General features: G+C 37.4%; 1 protein-coding gene across 8 annotated transcripts in view; it reads left to right on the top strand.

Annotated features, from left to right (window-relative positions):
- NFIB (nuclear factor I B) overlaps nt 1-19,936 on the top strand; it is a 259,017-nt gene that overhangs the window by 175,644 nt on the left and 63,437 nt on the right. For all 8 annotated transcript variants that reach the window (XM_062514005.1, XM_062514006.1, XM_062514010.1 and 5 more), the window contains one exon: nt 17,599-17,652. In XM_062514005.1, the coding sequence (XP_062369989.1) occupies nt 17,599-17,652 (54 nt within the window). The remainder of the gene's footprint in view (nt 1-17,598; nt 17,653-19,936) is intronic.

Here is a 19,936-nt window from a genome sequence, read left to right on the forward strand (position 1 = left end):
GCAGGACGACACTAGATAGACGACATTTCGGGATAACTGTTTGGCAGCCATTTTAGATACTGCCTGTGCTGAGAGCTCTCTGGCTGCCAAAAATTGCAGACGCTCTGTGCCAAAACACTCTTGGCAGTAGAGATAAACTTTGCAGAGATACACAGTCCAGAAATATCTTATAATTACAAAGCACAGGGGGCAGAGTGTTTTTACAATACAGCTGTGCTAATGTAAACATTTAATTTGGCAGCCCTCTCCACCCACTTTTCAATTAACTGGGTTTATGCAGATACTTTAGGTCTGCAATAAACTTTATTGCTGCTTCTCTTAGAGTACAGTTTATGAAACACAGATTTGAAGTATTTTGGGGGCTTTCTATCCATTTAGTAAGGCACATTGAAAATGTTAGGCTGTTGTAAAGGGAAGTGTCAATTCCTGTTTTAAAATGCCTTTGCTCTGGCTTCACTAAAAGTCTTTGCTTTAAAAGTATATATTAATTGGGGCCTGTCTCCTTTGCTTTTTCCCAAAGCAAGTAACAGGATATTAATAGAAAGAAATGAAATCACTTAAAGTGCTACAAAAGGACATTTGTGCTGGTGGTGATCATTAAAAAAGACAAGTGTTCCTGGTGTTGCAAAATGGTGCTACAGAGAATAGCTCTGAGCAGCAGTCTTTACAACTATAATTGCAATAATTGTGTGATAGCTGCAGTAATTGTTCTCACAGAGTAAAAGAAAAATAATTTCCAATCACAAGCATTATTCAGCCTTAGATGGCAGAAGCAGCCAAAGAGCCTTCCCTGAAAACTCCAGAATGCTGGAGGTTGCAGTATTTCATAATGAGATGAGTTAATTTGTTTTGTGAAATTTGTTAATGTTTTATAATATAAAAAGGCATATTAGATAAAATCTTTTCACTGACAATCAGATAAATTAAAGTAACTCTCTCTAATAAATTTTGCATTTTGTGGAAATGGTAAGTGTGACTTTGAAAGGCCAAAAGGTGGAGTCCTTGCTTGCAGCCCCTCCCCAGTTCTGTGAGGGATCAGACCATGTCAGAGGGGCTGTCCCTGATCTGGAGGGCACTGTATTCAGCTAGGCAACACAGAGTAAGTACAGTCAGAATCAGATTAGCATGTTCTCTAGGGGTGCCAGACTTCAGGATTGAAAAGATCACTTCAGTTTGGACAAACTAAGGAGTAGGAATGATTGTTGTTTTTTTGTTTTGGTTTTATTTTGTTTATTTTTTTTTTTTGAAGGTACGTTGAGACTTTAGTTACAAAACTTGGATGGGCACCCAAGGAGAAGCTGTCTTGTCTACTTTGACATTTGTGTTTCCAAGCCAAGCCACTTATTGCTGATAATTATGCAGTAGCAGCAGCAGAATGAAGGCTTTTGATAGTCCCACAGCAGTCTGGATGATGGTCTCTGCCCCACAGAGCATTCAGCTTTGGTTTCCCTGTGTGTGGGGCCAGGATGTGGCGGTGTGAGGCAGTGGGATGACTGGTTAAGGACAACAAAATGCCTTTACAGCTGACGTGCAGAAACTTGTTGGGGACTGGTTGAAGTATTTTTGCTTTAAACTTCAAATGAGGGAAGGGAAGGTATGCAAGTAGGTACAAAAGTGACAAGACTGAGGGCATAGTTTACTAGAAAGTTTTTAAAAGGGTGTGGTATGGCCCAAAAACAACTCAGTGAAATTATCTGCATAATTTTTTAATGGATTCCAGAAAGTTTGGCTGTAAATGCAAAGGAAAGACCATCAGAAAAACAAGAGCTTCTTCCAACTGATTTGCCTTTTCCCAATTTTCATTTAAGTGAGTTAATCTTAAATGCATTTTTTTGATTTACTTGTTTATAGTAGTCATCATATAAATATAGTTGAGTTAGTAAGTAGTAAAGCATAACAGCATAGATATATTAAAAAACTAATTGAAGAAGCAAAAGCAGCTGCTAAACACTAACGACATAAGCTAGGACTTTGCTGTAAGGCTAATTCTATCTCTTCAACTTGTTGAGCTATACAGATTAGCTGTGAGGAAGGGAATATCATTTATGTATGGGATCCCATACAATTGATTACAGCAGGAATCCAGAATAACTTCTTGTCCTCCGTGATCACAAGATATTTTCTTACACTTCTATTGTAGGAAGTGATCATTGTTCTAAATTTATAGTTGTCTTACTTTCTATAAATCAGTCAATCAATTTTGCTGTTTTTTGTCACGTGGTCTCTGCTTTATTAGGAACTGAATAATTCAGCAGTATTGCTGTGATTAGAGTGTAGCTACAGTGAAGAACAGAGTATTTTTGGGAGTAGTTTGAAACTTTTTAATAGACTTTTGCCTTTTCATGAACAATAAAAATTCAGTTTGGTGGCAAAGACTGTGATGAGTGGGATCTTTATTATTTCCTTTATTTGGCCGTGGGACTCTGTGACCATGCTGGTAATGGCCCAAAGGCAGAATCAGCATTTAAAAAAAATATGCTTTTTAATTCATTGATGTTAAAATAACATGTAACCAAGATAGCAAAAGCCTGGCCACTGGAATGAAAGATCTAAAAGGCAGTGAGAAATGCCTCCTGCACCTACAAAGAGATTGTTTGTCTGTCATCTTTGACAACAGTATTAATGGATTATTGGTAAATAAAGATCTATATAAAATGCAATGCCCCTGCTGCCTTACTTCCCAAGGCTTTACCAAAATATGGATGATATTTGGGGACAAAATAGGCCTTGTATATTTTGTCAATGAATAAGCCTCCTAAACAGTTGGGGTTGGCATGAGGAGATTTTTTACTGCTCTGGGAGAGCAGAGTCCCCGTAGACAGTCTCCATGTCTCACAGGGAGCCAGACATTCCTGGCTAGCACAGCAAGAGTGGACCAGTTTGTGGTCCACTGTAAGTGCAAGAAGCCTTGACTAACCAGTGGAGGAAACATCTATAGTATTCCTCTGTCTGCACATGATGGCAATGTTCCAGCTCTTCCTTTGAGGCAATGAGTGCCAGTGCTGCACTGCCCAGGTTGCAACAGCCTGCAGCAATCTGCAGAGCACTGGGCTGGAAGAGACCCACCCACTTCTGTGCCCAGGGTGGGAATTGTACCCACAGAAAAGGCCAAAACAACCTCCCTTTGTTCAGGTGTTTTGGGAATGTTAAAAACCAAAGCCATTTTCTCATCCTAGGTTTGAAGCTGAATGTTTGCATAATGTTTGGGTAAATGCTGGATGTGAAATAATACTGCTCAGCCAATATTGCAAGAATTAGAAAACTATTTTCAAACTGGTAAATACAGTTTGCCACAATTGGCAGTCAGCTGCCAATGCATCCTGAGGGTACTTGAAGTCTTGGATCAAGAAGCAGGGGCTGGGGGCAAAACAGGGATGTGTGTGGAGGGGATTCCATGCTCTAGCAGTGTCTTAGTGGATTCTTTAGAAAGATGCTAAAAGCTTATGCTCATGCAGTGGCAGCAAGATTTTATCCACCAACCCATAAATGATAGCAACCATGCTATGTCAGTTCCTTAGAAAACACATAAACAAGGGCAAATGAAGTATTCCCCTGTAGAGCAGAAGAGAGTTTAACTAGATTAGGCTGCAGTATAGCACTTCAGTTTATCAAGCATTTAGTGTTTAATATGTACAATACAGCCGTATGTGACTTGCCAACTATCTGGGCTTCCCCCACTGTTTCTGGTTTGGCAACAACATGGTTTTTCACCCTGTTGCAATGCTGACTGCCAAGGAGACATGGCCAGCTTTCTGCTTCCTGTCTTCCTCTTTGTTCTGGCTTGGCCTGCATTCTGCCTGCCAAGTCACAGATGCCAAAAGCTTATACAAAAAGGTCAAACAACTAAGGCTTGAAATCACCTATGCCAACATTTGTATTTCCCTTCTATTCTTCTGTATTTGGCTAAATGGGAAACTACACACCACATAGCTAAGACAGACATACAGAGAAATTTTTGTAAAAGAGTGTATAAATTATAGTTCTACAAAGTACTCATGGAGGCAGGGAGCACTGTACCTTTCTTAAAATTCCTCTTATGGAATTCCCAGTGCTGAAGATATATAATAACCTTTTGGTTTTGCGAATTTGTCTCTCGCCTTCCTCACTCAACTTGGTTTTGCTTACTCTTGCTGTTTTACTATATTTACGAGTCAAATTCCTTTGGAATTTAGTACTACAGATCTCTGCAGCTGGATCTGCAGCTACATTAGTATCTGTGTCCCTGTTGTAACCACTAAGAAAGTTAGGCTTTCTGTAATATTTATGATTGGAAAATTCTAATAAGTATGTAGCTGTACAGAAGCAAAACTTCATCAGCATAAATCTGAAAACTACTGAACTGTATGGTTTTATATATTTTCTCCAGAATAAAATTTGTTTTCCTGATTGTGGTTCAGACTCTCCTCATCTTTTGAGTCAGAAGCAGAAAAACATCTACCACTTCTATTCCTGTAATATTTCTTATCATGATAACAATATTAATCTATTGCTTTAACCTCCAAGTTTTAAACTAAACACTAAGACTGATAATAGTAGCCTTAAATGTAGAATGATTGTTGACCATGAGTTTTAAAATTGCATGGTTATTGGGTAAGCCTTCTGTTCAGATGGTTCATCAAAGCCCGGGTTGCAAAACACAGCTTACTATTTCAGTCAATCTTCAAAGGAAACTACTCACGTTACTCATCATCCTCTCAGTTTCTCCCCTACCCTACATACGCTTAAAGAGAAGGTGTTTCTTTAAATTAATGACAAGAAGCAAAATAAAATGAAACACAAGGACACCTTCAGCAACAAGACTTTCATAATAAGCAGCATTGGATTGTCTCTTAATCAGATGAGGAAGAAACCTGTAGAACTCTTAATGGTTTTACTTTTTTAAACTGCAAATGTTTTCCTAGACACTGCAAAAATTGCAGGGTTGAAGAAGACATACAGTGGTGGCGCGAGGAAGGTGGAGAGACAATGCAAAGGGAAGGTAGGGAAAAGAATGTGTTCATACAGGTAGTTGCAAGTTATCTTAGAGTAAATCTTTAACAATTTAACAATACAGTATGCCTAAAGTTAATTATAGACCTAGATCTTGGGTAAATGGAGCTGCCAACGCCTTTAGTGGGGCAACTGTGCCCCTTCTAGGGTCAAATATTGCTTGTGGAAAGCACACATACAAAAATATGTCAGTTTTCTGTCACTCTCCGCTACTAATTTAATGGAAAGATGCAGTCCAGAAAATGTATCATATTCTGCCCTAAAATCAGTGTACTTCTTTTTTTCATGCCTTATAGCTTAATAACTGTTATTTTTTGACATGTGAATTTTTTATGTGTGTTTAGTCTAGTTATTTTTTCATAGCACTGCAACATACCGATTACATTTTTTCCATCTGCTGCTTATTAAAATAGACTTACGCTAATACATTTGGGAAGACAGCTATCCTTTTGGTGTTGACATATGCCTTTGCTATGAGAGATCCTCATGTTATTGCCTGTATTCTACATGAACTTAATGTTAGGCTGTGGTTTGTGTAGTTTGAAACAGTGTACCATGAGAGAACTATGCAAAGATACCTGCTGTGACCAAGCCAAGGGGTATATGAAAAACACTGTAGGTTTGCAAGCTTAACAGTCTTACTAGAATGATGTTTTCCTGGCTGTCTCCTATATACAGCCATATACTGTCTAGAAAACTGAGGTAACCTCTAGATTAAACTTGGTATAAAACTTCAGTTTTATTCTTATTGTCAGGGCTGTCTGTCTTCATGTGCCGTTTCCATCTCCTGAACACTTACATCATGCTGTTATCAATAGCTATGCGTATGGAAGTGATTTCATTGTTCATTTGATTAAAATAGAAGAAAGGGTCCATACAATATTGCTAGTATTTCCTGGGGGGACACAGGGCTTTGGACTTACAGCAGACAAACGGACTTGATCTGAATGTGCTTTAATGTAGTTACACTGATTTAATTTTAGTGGTTGTGTATGTAGGAAGACTAATGCCAGAATCACTTTAGAAAAATTGGCCAAACAATGTGCTGGTCTATGCTTGGTTTCTGGAGATTATTTTGCTGCTGGTGGAGTGCTTCTCTTAACAACCCTGATGTGGCATTGCTCTACTGCAGGCAGGTCACACATCATAGCTCTTCTTCAACACGTGGAAGTGAATGGGGCCCATTGAAGAGATAACCATCATATGAGATGTGTTTATTGCTATGGGGCGGCTTCACACTTTTATGGAGATGGGAAGGAAGGAGTAAGCAATCTGGGAAGACTACTGACCAGCAGACTTAACCGTGCTGTGTCCTGGGATTAATACCTTTTTTCTTTTTTTTTTTTCTTAGTTTGTTTTGTATAAATGTGATGTGTGACTTACTAGCAGGCCCTCTTAAATTCTTGCGTGTTAGTCACAGCCACTGGGTGGAGAAACACAGCCCTGGGCCAAGGTGAATTTCATGTGAGAATTTTATTTTCTCATATTCTTGCCATTATTGATACCATACTGCTGTCCTGAAAAGCTCCATTGTTGTTCATGCTTCATTTTTAAGTTGGTATTAAAGGCATACAGTTGCTATTCAGAGGTACAACACCTCCTGGAAAACTACTTGAAAGGATAAAAGCATTTTGGGGCTTTGGAGATTTACTTAATACAACTGTTCATAAGCGTAAAATTTAATGTCAGACTTGCCAGTTGGTCTCATCTGCAGATCAGTATAAATTCTTGCAACTACATGGAAACCTGAACTGCTCAAAATTAGGCTTATGTGAATGAAGTCTAGACTTAGCATTGCACACTCTTCTGAATTCACTTTAAGTTGCTTAAGCAGCACAGACAGATTGAATTCACACTGCTCTGGAGGGTTGGTAACAACCACACCAAAAGAAAGCTGAGCTAAAAAGGGAGCTGTAATAATGTTCACCCTAGGACATGTTCTCATTTCAGAATCACATAAGGTGTGTTGTGTATTTGTGTGGATCAGGGATAGACAGGCAGAAGCAAAGCAAAATCTGGGTTTGCAGGTTTCCATTAGGGTATTGTCACATGCTTGAAATTAGTCATAAAAAAGTCTGACATAATTTCAGTGCATACGACTGAACTATTGTGCAGTACATTGTGTCTCATCTAAGTCCTTCAGGTCATGTGTTTTTAACCCATTTTGTTCAGGAAAACAGCTGCCAAAGGGCTTGAATGCACATAAGGTATTAAACTGAATCTTGAACCTGCTATGTGGGTATGCAATAGGGAAAATGATTAATACTGTTCACAGATGAAGGGCAGTGCAAGTATGAAGTTGTTTTTTTTTTGCTCTAAAGTTTTTTTAAAATCTCAAATATTTCTGAAAGGAATGCTCTTGTGAAAGTGCTGTTGTTCACATTTATTCTTGTTCTTTCAGTTGTGCACATGAGAGTCAACAGGCTTAACCCATTAGACTTCTCCCTTCTTAAAGCCCAAAACATTGGCTATAAGTAAAATAAGCCTGAATCTATATGACTGTATAATTTCTGCACACACACATATATATGCACATATACATTAATAGAAAGGGTTATTAAAATGGAAAGTTCTGTTTGGATTGAATTTTATTTTACATATTTAGGTACCAGAAAACTGTTTTTTAAGTATTAAAGTGCCTTTAATAAGAATCTAAATCTGCAGTCAGAGGAGATACTGAATATCTGAGATTAATTGTTCTGGCTTCATGTCTTAGAGCTTTTGGGTGGTACAAGTCCTTTTCCTTTATACACAGACAGAAACTTGAGTTTCTGATATATTTTCAGTAAACATGTTTTTTAACTCCAAAGGCTTTTTTTTTTTTTAATAGCTGCAGACCAAACCAGTCTTGATAACTTTCTCAAGGTCCTGCTGTGATAGAGGAATGGTAAGAAAATAAGCCTTAGCAACAGTGGATGGTTAAATACTATTCAAGGCACTGGCAAATTACCAGGTGCAGAAAGAATTTTGAGTCAGGTTTTTGTTCTCCCTCATTCTCCTTCCCCCCCCCCCTCACCCTCCCCCCCCTTAATTAGCACTCAATTTTTACTCATGCAAAAAACCCCAAGAACTAGTAAGCAATAAAAATGAAAGCCTTGGAATTTAAGCCATCTGGTTTTTTAGATAAAAAGTAGTATCCTTTTTTCAAGTATATAATACCCTTAGGTACTGCAAGAACATGTGCCAACTTTTTTAAATAAAATGAAATTGAAAGAGCAAAAGCAGCCTCTGCTGTATAATGAATGGACAAGCATATTTTAAAATCTTGCAAAACTGCAGCTGGTATTGTACCTATGAGGAACAATGGTCCCTGTCAGGGAACTTCACCTACATAGATGATTATAAAGTTAGGGAAATCAGAAATTAGGGAACTTAGAAGTGACGGGTAATATCCACTGAAAATTACAGAATTTCAAATCAGATGCTGTCATGTGATATTAGCCACAAAACTACATAGTTGTGTTGGGCAGGCACAAATGAATATGTTCAAATAGGATTTAATACCTTTTTAATAGCTTTTGACCAATATGACTGCAATAGCTATACTGTTGTTAGTAGAGAGATGAGGAACCTGTGGGAAAAATGTTCTTCAAAATTACCTTGTTTTAAACTTGAAAGTCATGGTTTACATAGTTTAAACCAAGATAATTTTTTTTTCCTTTTTATGTTACATGCTTAAAAAATAATTCCTTGCACGTTTTTTGCAGAACGTTGCTGCCCAAACTCAAAACTGAGCTGGTCATATATTTGTATGCTTTAGTCAGTTCTACATTTTAAATTCTCCTGGGGCATATCGTATGAATAGGTGCTTCTAATTTTTATCTACTTTTAAAGGTCAAAGTAGAGAGAAAACTAATTTGCAGGTCACAATTTTTTTATCACTATTGCTTCAGTACTTTCTCATGATTTGTTATGAACTTGTGTATAAACATGGTGCCTGTGGGCACACATACAATTACAGTCAAACTTTGAACCACTGGCATATAAAGCTGGGGCGATTTTTCTCAGCCAGTTCTTGTACATTACCTACATAGTGTCCATTAATAGATTTAATCTTTCTTTTGTCATGGATAGCTTGTTTTAATTGTGTTTGTGTGTGTGTGTATGTGTGTGTGTGTGTGTGTGTGTGTGAATATGGATAGGCAAAGTGGTACATATTTCATCTATGAACTTTTAGATTACAACAGATGAAATCAAACCCACTTTATAAAGAACATGTGTATATACTTCCATTTGAGATGTTGTTTTCACAAAGATCTCTGACAAAAAAAATGTGTTACTTGAGGATCCACAGAACTATGGTGTTCCTTATGCCCTATGTCTCTTAGAAGTAAGTTAAGTAGCATATGATTGTAAATTTCTGAACTGCTGAGAAGTCTGTCTTTTATTACTGTATGATTAGTGGAGAATGCAATGCACTTGGAAGAAAAAATGCAGATCTGTCCTACAGTATTTTTTGAACTATGTTTTTTTTTTGTTCTTTGAATCTGTAATTTACCATAAAGTGCCTCATCCAAAACTTGCTGGAGCAACTTTTCCTTGGTTTTAACAACTTTTGCCTGTGACTCATGTTAACAAAACTGATTTTTTTCTTAGTCCTGTCATCGTTATCCCTGGCCTAAGAATGTTGTCTTACATGGAAATATGAATTTTATCTCTGAACTCTTTTTGCTTTACTACACTACAGTTCAACAGAAAGTGAAATCCTGTTTGCACGGGACTCAGTGGTAAAATCTACATTGGTTTCCCTGAAATGAGAATCCATGCAGCAGGTTCACGTTGAATTTAGGAAGAATTTATTCACAGGAAGGGTGATTAGAAACTGGAATGAGCTGCCCAGGGTGGTGATGGAGTCACCATGCCTGAAGGTGTTTAAGAAAAGGCTGGATCTGTCTCTTAGTCCCATGGTCTAGCTAATAAGGTGGAATTCAGTCATAGGTTGGACTCAATAATCTCAGAGTTGTATTCCAACCTGATTGATTCTGTGATTCTGTAAAGATCTCAGCAATATTCATTGCATATGCTTCAACTCTGTATTTACAGAACAGAATAAGGTGGACAGTTTATTATTTAGCTGAAGAAGAAATTCCTATTATTTGCTTGAAATATTAACTTTTGAATTAATATAGTTAGTCACATAATTTCTTCCTTCTCTAAGCAACACAATTAATCCTTCCACTTTTTATTTTCTGAAGAATCAGTAAAAAAAGCCCTTTGTGAAACATACTTAACATGAAAGATCTTTTTGGTTTTCAAAACTGACTTCTGAATATTTTTGAGTATCCACTGTATCCTCCAGATGGAGAAAATTAAGCATTCATATCTCATCATATCCTATTGAATCCACCAACTTTTGGAAAAAAATGTCATTCTTTCACATTCATCCACATGTGGCTTCATACGTATGTAAATCTCTTCTTAACGTACATGTCAAAAAAGAGCTCAACTAATATTATGAAGTATGGGAAATATTTGTTTCAGACCATTGAAAAATGTAACTGTTCTCTTAAAAATATGTGTGTGTGCATGTGTGTGCATATATAGATATGTATATATTCCATGCACATCTTACAAAACAGCTGGGGAAATTTGTTTCGTTTTCAATATGAGCAACATATGGTCTTTATAAATATTATAAGAAATATTTTGAATAAATAAGTGTTGTGGCTTATGTCACATAATCAAATAAAGGAATTTAAATTAAAAAGATAAATCTATGCATGGGATATAAGGCTGAAAATCTTACTATGCATGTTGCTATTTCCATTCTTGTAAGTGCTTCTAGGTCCTTGAATTTCTTTCAACTGTATAAAAACTGAATTTACTCCCAGAGTTCTACTTCTTAACTAGGACAGTTAAAAACTAAACAAGGACTGAGTCAGTTAATTAATTTAAATGAGATTACAAATCAGAAACACATTACGTAATGTTGATTTAATTACCATTTTTTATTTACCTAATTAAAATACTCTGAAGGAAAGTTAGCAGTCTTGACAATGGCTGGTTGGGTGGCATGGCAGAGGCAGATCTGTTGATAAAAGGGGAGGTGAAGCAGGGAGCCTGCCATAACCCATTGGGCTCTGACGCCCCAGCCCATCACACACCATCTCACTGTCAGCCCACGTGGCAGGGGCATTGCCCGATAAACTGGGTGTGGGGATGCTCCTCCAGTGGCAGAGACATGGGGCTTCACCCAGCCATGCCGGCCGTAGGCGAGCTTGTCTGGTATGGGAGGGCAAGGGGGCATGTGGTGAAATGGGTCAGCTGATGGCTTAACAGCTCTTGCTGTGTCCCCAGTCCAAAACAAACAATTTTAAACTGAAATGAAAACTGAGCCCAGCTTCTGCTGACTATCCTGACCAGCTCGCAGCAGAACCTCCATGGCCTGAGCCCTGTAGGCTTTGTGAGGTTACATGCCTGCTTGGGCTAAAGCTTGAGCAGTCAGCTCTGTTCTTTGCTGCCTTTTTCAGGAAGGTGAAGGTTAGACAGCAGCTCTCTTTGGACATAAAGAGCCTAAGTCACTGTTACTGCTCCTGGTGCTACACATGGGTGCTGATGAAGCCTGGCTGCAAAGGATCACTTCATCCAGGTTTCAAGGTAGCTCTTGCTGTTGCACTGGTCTCCTGAGAGGTCCCAAGCATTCCTTCTGGGTCACTTCTCTATGCTACTCATTTACCACCAGTTGCATGAGTATGAGGCACAATAAAAACATATAGGATTAGCTCTTCATGTAGTTACCCAGTGCAATAGCAGAGCTGTGTTGTGAACACAGAGGAAGTTCTTGCAGAAGAAAAGTAGCAGAACATTATTAAAATAAGTCACTGATGTTGTAGATGTTCTCAGTCTGGGTGTCATGAACACGTATTGCTAACAAGTATGTACTGTTGGGAAAAGATGCAAGGGCAAACGTCTTTCGCATAGTGAAGCTTGTTTTTAAGGTGATTCTTCTTCATGTGAGCTGCGCTTCATACCTTCAGGGACATATCCCCATGGAATCCTTTAGGTTGATAAAGACCTTTAAAGTCCTAAAGTCCAACTGTTAAACCTAACCATGTCAAGTCCACCTCCATACTATGCCACAAAGTGTCACATCTATAGGTCTATGAAATACCTCCATGGAAGGTGACTTCCTGACTTCCCTGGGCAGCTTATTCCAGTGGCTGGCCATCTTTTGGTGAAGAATTTTTCCCTAGTGTCACATCTAAATCTCCCTTGATGCAACTTGAGGCTGTTTCCTCTTGTTTTATCATTTAGTACTCGAGGGAAGAGACTGACCCCACCTGGTTACAACCTCCTTTCAACCTCCTGTAGAGGGCAATAATGTTCAGCCTCCTTTTCTCCAGGCTAAACAATGCCAGCTCCCTTAGCACTCCTCACAGGCCTTGTGCTCTAGCAAACAAATTGATGGCAGTGAGCATATTATCAGAGGAAATCAGAGAGGCAAAATTTGCTGGAGAAGTGTAGTAATCTATGAAAATGTGAAAAATAAATCCCCCCTCAAGTTAACATATGCAAGGGTGACACTAGCATCTTTATGTTTATAGCAGCCTTTCAGTGGATACTATCCACTTTTCAGTGGATAATGCATTAAGCCATTTTTAGCTTGTTTATACTGTAAATTAGCTGTCTGATCACAAGTGTTGGGGTGAATAATGCTATTAAAATGGTATAATAATTCTCTATTGTCTGCTAGAGAAAGACTACCCAAAGAAAGACGCTGCTTTTGCAAAATGAAATTGTTACAAGTGTTTAGGAAGTTTGTCAAACCAATCAGTTGTTTTGTAAAGATAAAGTAGTGTACTATTAGTGTACATAATAGTATATTATTAGTGTACATAGTATACATAATAGTGTACTTTTACCATTGTAAAAGGTAGTTATGTAGTAAAATTAGGATAATAATAAGTAACGTTAATGATTTAAAGTACAGGGATGAAATTATTTATCTGTTTGTTTTATGGATTTTTGCTGCTCATGTTACTTGCTTTGGAGAAGGGGAAGATGTCCTACTTTTATTTGCTATGGATGTTCTGAGAGTCTTTGACAGATAAAGAACTGATTAGGCAGGGGCTAAGATGGGAGACATCCCCAGGTTTCTACCACGCTATGTTAACCTGTGATCCTATGATTTTCAGGGCTACAACCATTTGCCTCAGGTGATGTCAGATAGTAAAGTAATCCTGACAGTCTAGAAGGCAGTTGTAATTCTTTTTCATGAAAGTGACTCTGTCAGCTGTCGAGTCAACTGTTGTATATGAATGTGAAAGTTTGAACATCATACATGGTTTGATGATGGCCACATCTCTGTGGTCTCTTGTCCCTCATACCAAAATCAGAGACTATCAAAGAGCAAGGATGTATTTACCTGTTGGTGAATGATTAAATTAGTCAGCTGAGGTCAGCTGAGGCTGATTAAAGACTGTCCTCATAGACTGTGGCGAATAGAAATGTGTTCGCCAAAACCACTGAGAAAGTTTATTTTGTGAGTGTGATGCCTGTGGATGATCCTCTTATTTCCCTAAGACATGGCTCTAGAAAGTATTTTTAGGCCTTAACAGATTCTGCTGCTACTCATTTTCAATGCCTTTGATATTATGCTCTAACAGAGAGCCTAAAAACCAAAATTTCTTGTACAGGATGGAGCATAAGGAAGGTAAAGCAGCTTACTTTTTAAAGAGAGTATCTTATCAGCTGAAAAGTAAAAGGTTAGGTTACTGAAGTGAGAAATACTACAAATCCCTCAGGAAGCTGGTGAGCAACAATGTGACTTGCTTGGCTTTGCTGGCATGGGTGTCCTTCCTGCTTGTCAAAGATAGGGCGGTTGAAATGGAGAGAGCATCTCCTCCTTTGCTATATGGCAAACCATCAGATTTTTTTCATTTTCCTCTGCCAAGACTTTTCCTAGTGTGCTAGAGGAAAAACAGAAGCTTATTTTCTCACTTGAAGCAGGCCTCCGCAGTCAGTTTCTCTTAACTCTGGCTGCACTGAGAGTTACCTGCACTCACAGATGCTTATTGTGATCAGTCCACAGAAATGGAAGCATAGAAAAGTATTAAGCCTAAAATATATGTCAGCTTCTTGACTCATCCTTTCATACAGTCTCCTAGAAGCAAGAGTAATTTGATACAGAGTTTGAATGTCTTGGAGATAGCCATGCTAAATCGTGATAAGTTATACATAAAGTGCATCAGGGTTACATGACCTGTTATAAGTAAAGTCTGGCTTGAACCTATTTAATATAAACTGTTCATCCATGGAGCAATAACTTATCAAAGAGAAGTTGTACCAGTCAGCGCCAAGGAGAGCAGAGCAGAGCAGAAGATGTGCTACTGTAGCTATGAATAGCACATGAAAGCCATTTTGTGGAAATGGTAAGTGTAGGTGACCTTTTGCTTCCCAACAACAACCACAACAACCACAACAACAACACTAACACTAAGGGAACTTACAGTTGGGAGCTACATAAATGATGATTATGAAAATTTCAGTTTCATTGCATAAACATGATGGGATTTTATTTGCTTCTTCTTCTGTCACTTTTCATCCAGCTTCTAGCATATGTATTTGCTTGGGAATTAGTTTTCTTTTAATGGTTTGGTTTCTTTTGCTTTTGGTTGTTAATGTTGTGGGGGTTTTTTTTGTTTGTTTGTTTGTTTGTATTTTTTTAATGCAAGAGTTATTTGCTGGGACTACTGAATGCAAATCCAGCTAGACAGACAATGAGTTTTGTTTATGTCTTTCTCCATCACTCTGGGAGAAAGGGCTCATGTTGTTAATTAGTGATCTTGTATAGATGAGGACAAAGAAAAATTTAAAGTGTCTTAACATGTCTTTTTTTTCCTTAGTTTCTGTGGCTTCCCAAAAATGCCTCTTACTCCCTCGTTTAGAACAGCATTGCTCCAATGTATCTGCTCATTCAGTGTTCTGCTTCTATGAAGTTATTAATGTAATCTAATCCTATAATGACCATGATTCTTTTGTACTTTGCAAAGCTATTTGCATCCAATCAGAACAGAAGAGTGCTTTATAATTACTGACATTACTAAGAGAATTGGATTCATCACAGGCCATCTCAAGTCTGTGTCTTTAATCTTGAGGATCAGATGCTTCTCTGTGTTTTAAGTGCAGAGTTCCATAGCTTGATGTTCTCATACAGAATAAAATTCTTTGATTTTTCAACTGCATTTAGTGAAGGCTTAAATGAGTTTCTTCTCATATTCTTCAGTAATGCTTTGCATTCTCAGAGTCTCATTGAGGTCTCTGAAAACAGACTGAGAATCAATATATAAAAGCCATGATTATTGGGTAGTTAACAAAACCCAAAGCTAAGTCTGACTGGAAAATTATAATAAATAGCTAACTGCTTATCCCTGTAATTAGAAACTTCTTTGCTAAATTTCTTATTATAATAACAGTTGTTTAAACTGCCATTAATCTTTAAATCCTGGATCCAGAAACTAGAAGTAAAGGCAAATTGCTGTGCAAGATCTAAAAATTACTTCACCTTGCGCTTCTTTTTAGTGAATTTTAACATGAGAAAACTTCAAAGGTTATTTTCTGGTAGGCCTCATTAATTCAGTTTCAAATGTCTGTGATCCTGAAGATATGTTGTTCAAGCTTTATTTGGTTTATCTACTACCAAATTGACACTTCAGTTAGCCCCACATCTGCAGTAGTTTTACACTCAGACCATTGCTGTGTAAAATTAACATCTCTAATAATCTGAATTTAAATAGTAATATCTATGGTTTGTAGAATCAAAGAATGTCTATTAGAACATCAAATTCACACAGGAAAAAGGACAATTCTCCACAAATAGGTCTGTATGTGGAGAAACATTAGATTTTTAGCACTTCTTTTAGATTATTAAGTTTTCAAATTAACTTGATTTAATTCTTTTAAGAAAAGTATCATATCATGAGAAGAACCAGACATACTGAATGGCTGCATACTGTGCTGCACAACAGGACTCCTAAAGGTACCCAGGTGCCAAACCATGGTAAGGGCAGTGTACAACTCATAGTCTTGCCCTTTGTGTTTCCTGCCCAAGGCTGAAGAAGATAGATGAAATTCCACAGGAAATTCCCTATTCAATGTGTATTTTATTGTGTACAAGAGTGATTTAATTCAGTATTGCAAAAGCTGGTTGTTTTTTTGAACGCCATTGGAACTTAGTTTCACACGTGCCTTGGGATTCCAGTACTCAGGTAGCTACCCAGATGTATATATTTTGGGATGACTGCCAAACTTAGTAGATCCATAGATCTACTTAGTTTCAGATCATCTTAGTAGAACCTGAGCTGTGAAAAGGATTTCCATCTCAATTAATGTCTTCTGTAAAATCAAGCCCTTGTTAACTTAGTGTTTGAAAGACATGTGAGTCAAGCCATGTTTATGAAGTTACATAACAGGTGGCAATAGATTTCAATGCACTTGTAGCAAGTAGAGAGAATCTCAGTATAAGGTGAGGACTACATCAGCTATAAGAAGAAATAGTAGTAATTGAAGGAAAATATTTGTTGATATATAAACTTTTCTTCTTTTCTAGATTTTTTATTCTTTAATTTGGGCACTGTAAGCATCAATGCAACAACAGCTACATGCATCTGGAGTTCATTTGGTGGTAGCAGTTTCTATGGTGCTGTGATGCAATCTTTCAGTGATCTTACACTATTAATAACGCCACTACCTTTAGGAAAATCAGTATTCTTTATTCAGACTACAAAACAGCTCCATTTTAGATGCCTGTGTGTGGAAAAAATGGTGGTGCTTCATTTATTTTTTTCCCCTTTGCATTTTTTCATTTTTATATCTTTGTTAATTTCTTGCATTGGTGCAGGGTTTGTTATCTTACTGATGTGGGAATACATAGAAAAGTAGATTTTTAAAAATAAACTCTTTTTATTAATAAGGATATAATTTATTATTTAGTGTATTAACCTGAAATTAAATTCTCCTCTTGATTCAGTACGTGCATGTATAGTGAAAAGAACACAACTGGGAGTCTACAGTGTTTGAGTTTTGTTAGCTTTTATGTTACATAATCTTAATTTCACAACAGCAGCTCTCACAGCAGGCTAGGAACACAAAGACCATATTGTATTTAAACAGACTGTCATATCCTCATTGCAGTCATGAGTCTGTGGAAGCAACATAGGCCTTTGTGCTTTAAGGAAAGGATGAAGCAACATCACTGCAAGCACCACTGGTTGTCTAATCCAGTGTGTCTTTCTGGTCATTGCCTGAGAAGAAGTTACCTTTGCTTTGCTTATTATGCAATATTATATTAGGGGGATGGAGGGAAAGGGAATGAAAAGGTACCCTTGTAAATGTGTTTACAACATGAGTATTTAACTGAATGACTCTTGCCCTTATTCACTGATCTACAAGTCTCTCTTATTGGGATCGCCGCATCTTTCGCAATGTTTCTACATCTGCATAAAATAGGTTACAGATAGTGTGTTTGTTCAATAATGCTTCACATAGAAAGTCAATGAAATGACCTTTAAAAAAAGTAAAGTGTTAGTTTAATAGTTAATAGAGGGTATTAAAAGATTGTGAGATACTTGCAAAACAAATTATTAAAACATTTCTTTCATTTCTTTATAGATTCTGGACAACCAGGAAGTCCAAGCCACAGTGATCCTGCCAAGAATCCACCAGGTAAATATAAGTTACAGAACGTGTGCATCTAACATTTTTTGAGAACAATGATACAACTGATAATAGCTAAAGAGTGTGTAATTGATCCGCGACCTATCCTGCACTGTCTTTTATATATACTTATATATATAAGTATATATGATTAGAACTAGTTGTGATACTTCAGTTCCTCTAAACTGGCAGTGCCTTAACTGCAGTTTTGTCAGCATTCATTTAATCTAAGGAGATTTTATTTCATCTCACAGTTTTTAGAATTTTCTAAGTGTGGATGGGTAAGGAGGAGGAAGGAAAGCAAGGAGACAAGATCCTAAATAACTTTATTTTTGTAGAAGTCTTCCAATGCTACCAGTTTTCTTTCATCTCAGACAAAAGACAATTGACCTGTGTCTAAACTCTGTGACTGAGACACCACTTTTTTTTACTTTTCATATGTGCTTTACAATATACATATGTTAATTTAAATTTTCTTTTTGTATCAACTCAGAGCAGTCTTTGAAGATGTTAATGCGTCATGGCTAGTGACACTTGACATTCCTTTGAGAGATGTTAGTGTACATGGTCCTTTCAAGGACTCTTATAAAATGAAAATACAAAAGAAAATCAAACCCAGTCTTTGCCATTCCAGTCTGTTTAGAAAAAAGGTTCCTTGAATTTTTATGAGGTTGTCCTTCTAAGCAGTTGAGCTTGTGCTAGTAAATCTTGTAAACCTCTGCCATGTTATGAATTTTATCAAACTAAGACAAACAATTGTGACAGGCACATTATCACTTCTTAATGACCAAGGAGTGACTCCACCCACCATCACCACATTGTATCTTCTTATTTTAGCTCTCAGGAGATATGCGTATCTGAAATAAGCTGCAACTAATTCAGTTTGATCTTCTAAATCCAAAATGAATCATATTCTGACCAGGATGTAATTTTGAGTTGCTGAGCTGTTAACATATACATGGATATTTTCTGGGTCTGTTACAATATTAGGATAAACAGTCTGCTTTGTGATTGGACAGTTTTGTAGTATGGATATGATCAAAGTATTCTCTATTTGTGAAATATGTCATGTGTACTGTGTGTGAATATCCCAAAGTGGGAGAACCATCAAAGATTGTTATACAAAAAGTCATATTCCTGTAATATAAACCCCAGATACATATACTTGAAGATAGCAGATGTACTTTAGAGATAAGAAAGCAGGACAAGTCAAATAACATCATTCTAAGCTCTAATGCAAGTGATTATTTTTTTCTTCAAGGGATGATGTGGGCTTGTTATAATTTGTTTTAAAATTGTTATAAAAGTTTTGATTGGAGACTTTGATGCAGTTTCTTTCCAAACTGTGGGGGATGTTGAGAGTAAAATTTTACTTTTCTATTAAATACATGCTGTATATTATGTAGAATAGTGGCTGAAAAACCCAAAGGAGAACATTTTCTCATAAAATAAATATGCAAAGTTTCCCTATGGATAATTGCAGTTTTTGAGACTTGGACTATTGAGATGTAGAGATTTTATTTTCATTTTAGAATATCTCTGTGAGTGCAAGAAAAGCCAAATGCATCACCTTACCCCTTGTAAATTTGAATGATTCTTGGTAACTTCTGGGTTTGGGAAGCTGGAGGCAGGATCAACTCTCCTTCAACAGGTTTTAAAATTCTAGTTTTGAAGTATTTGGAGTGGGAAGGTAGAAGTACATATTTTACTAGTGAGGATCACATTCTATAGTGAGTACAGTCTCTCCAGCCCTCAGCCTTAACTCTAGTAAGGAGTAATCTTTTTGCCAGTAATAGAGCCTTGGGGAAGCGGCAGAGAAGCTGTATAGGCTTTCTTGTGGGCAGACTTGTGGGTCAAGATGTAACGTCTGACAAACTCCACTGTCTCAGAAGGTGGAGGAACATAGAAAGATAACTCTGTTTCTGATTTAATCATGAAACTTTCTGCTTAAAATATAGGCATAACACTTTGTCATGACTTGGAGTCACCGCAGCCGGTATTCCTTTGTCTGCTGCCAAGTGGGGACAGAAAATAGAAGCTGTGCCTTGCTTTCCTTGAAACCCTTCATTTAAGCAGAGACAGAAGGATAATTTAATGTCATCGATTGGAGGATGACCTTCCAGCTTTGTTCAGCTTCCCTGTGTAGTACTGTTTTGGAGTTAAACTAGCAAGGTGAAAGTGCTGTGGTTTGTGGGACAGCAGAATGCATTCTGGGGCTGTGCAGCAGAATGAGAAGGAATTGCATGCCATTCAGCTTCTCTGGGAAAAGCACTACTGTCCTATTCTTTCTTAC

The sequence above is a fragment of the Cinclus cinclus genome, chromosome Z (assembly GCF_963662255.1).
Source record: "Cinclus cinclus chromosome Z, bCinCin1.1, whole genome shotgun sequence".
Classification (NCBI taxonomy): Eukaryota; Metazoa; Chordata; class Aves; order Passeriformes; family Cinclidae; genus Cinclus; species Cinclus cinclus.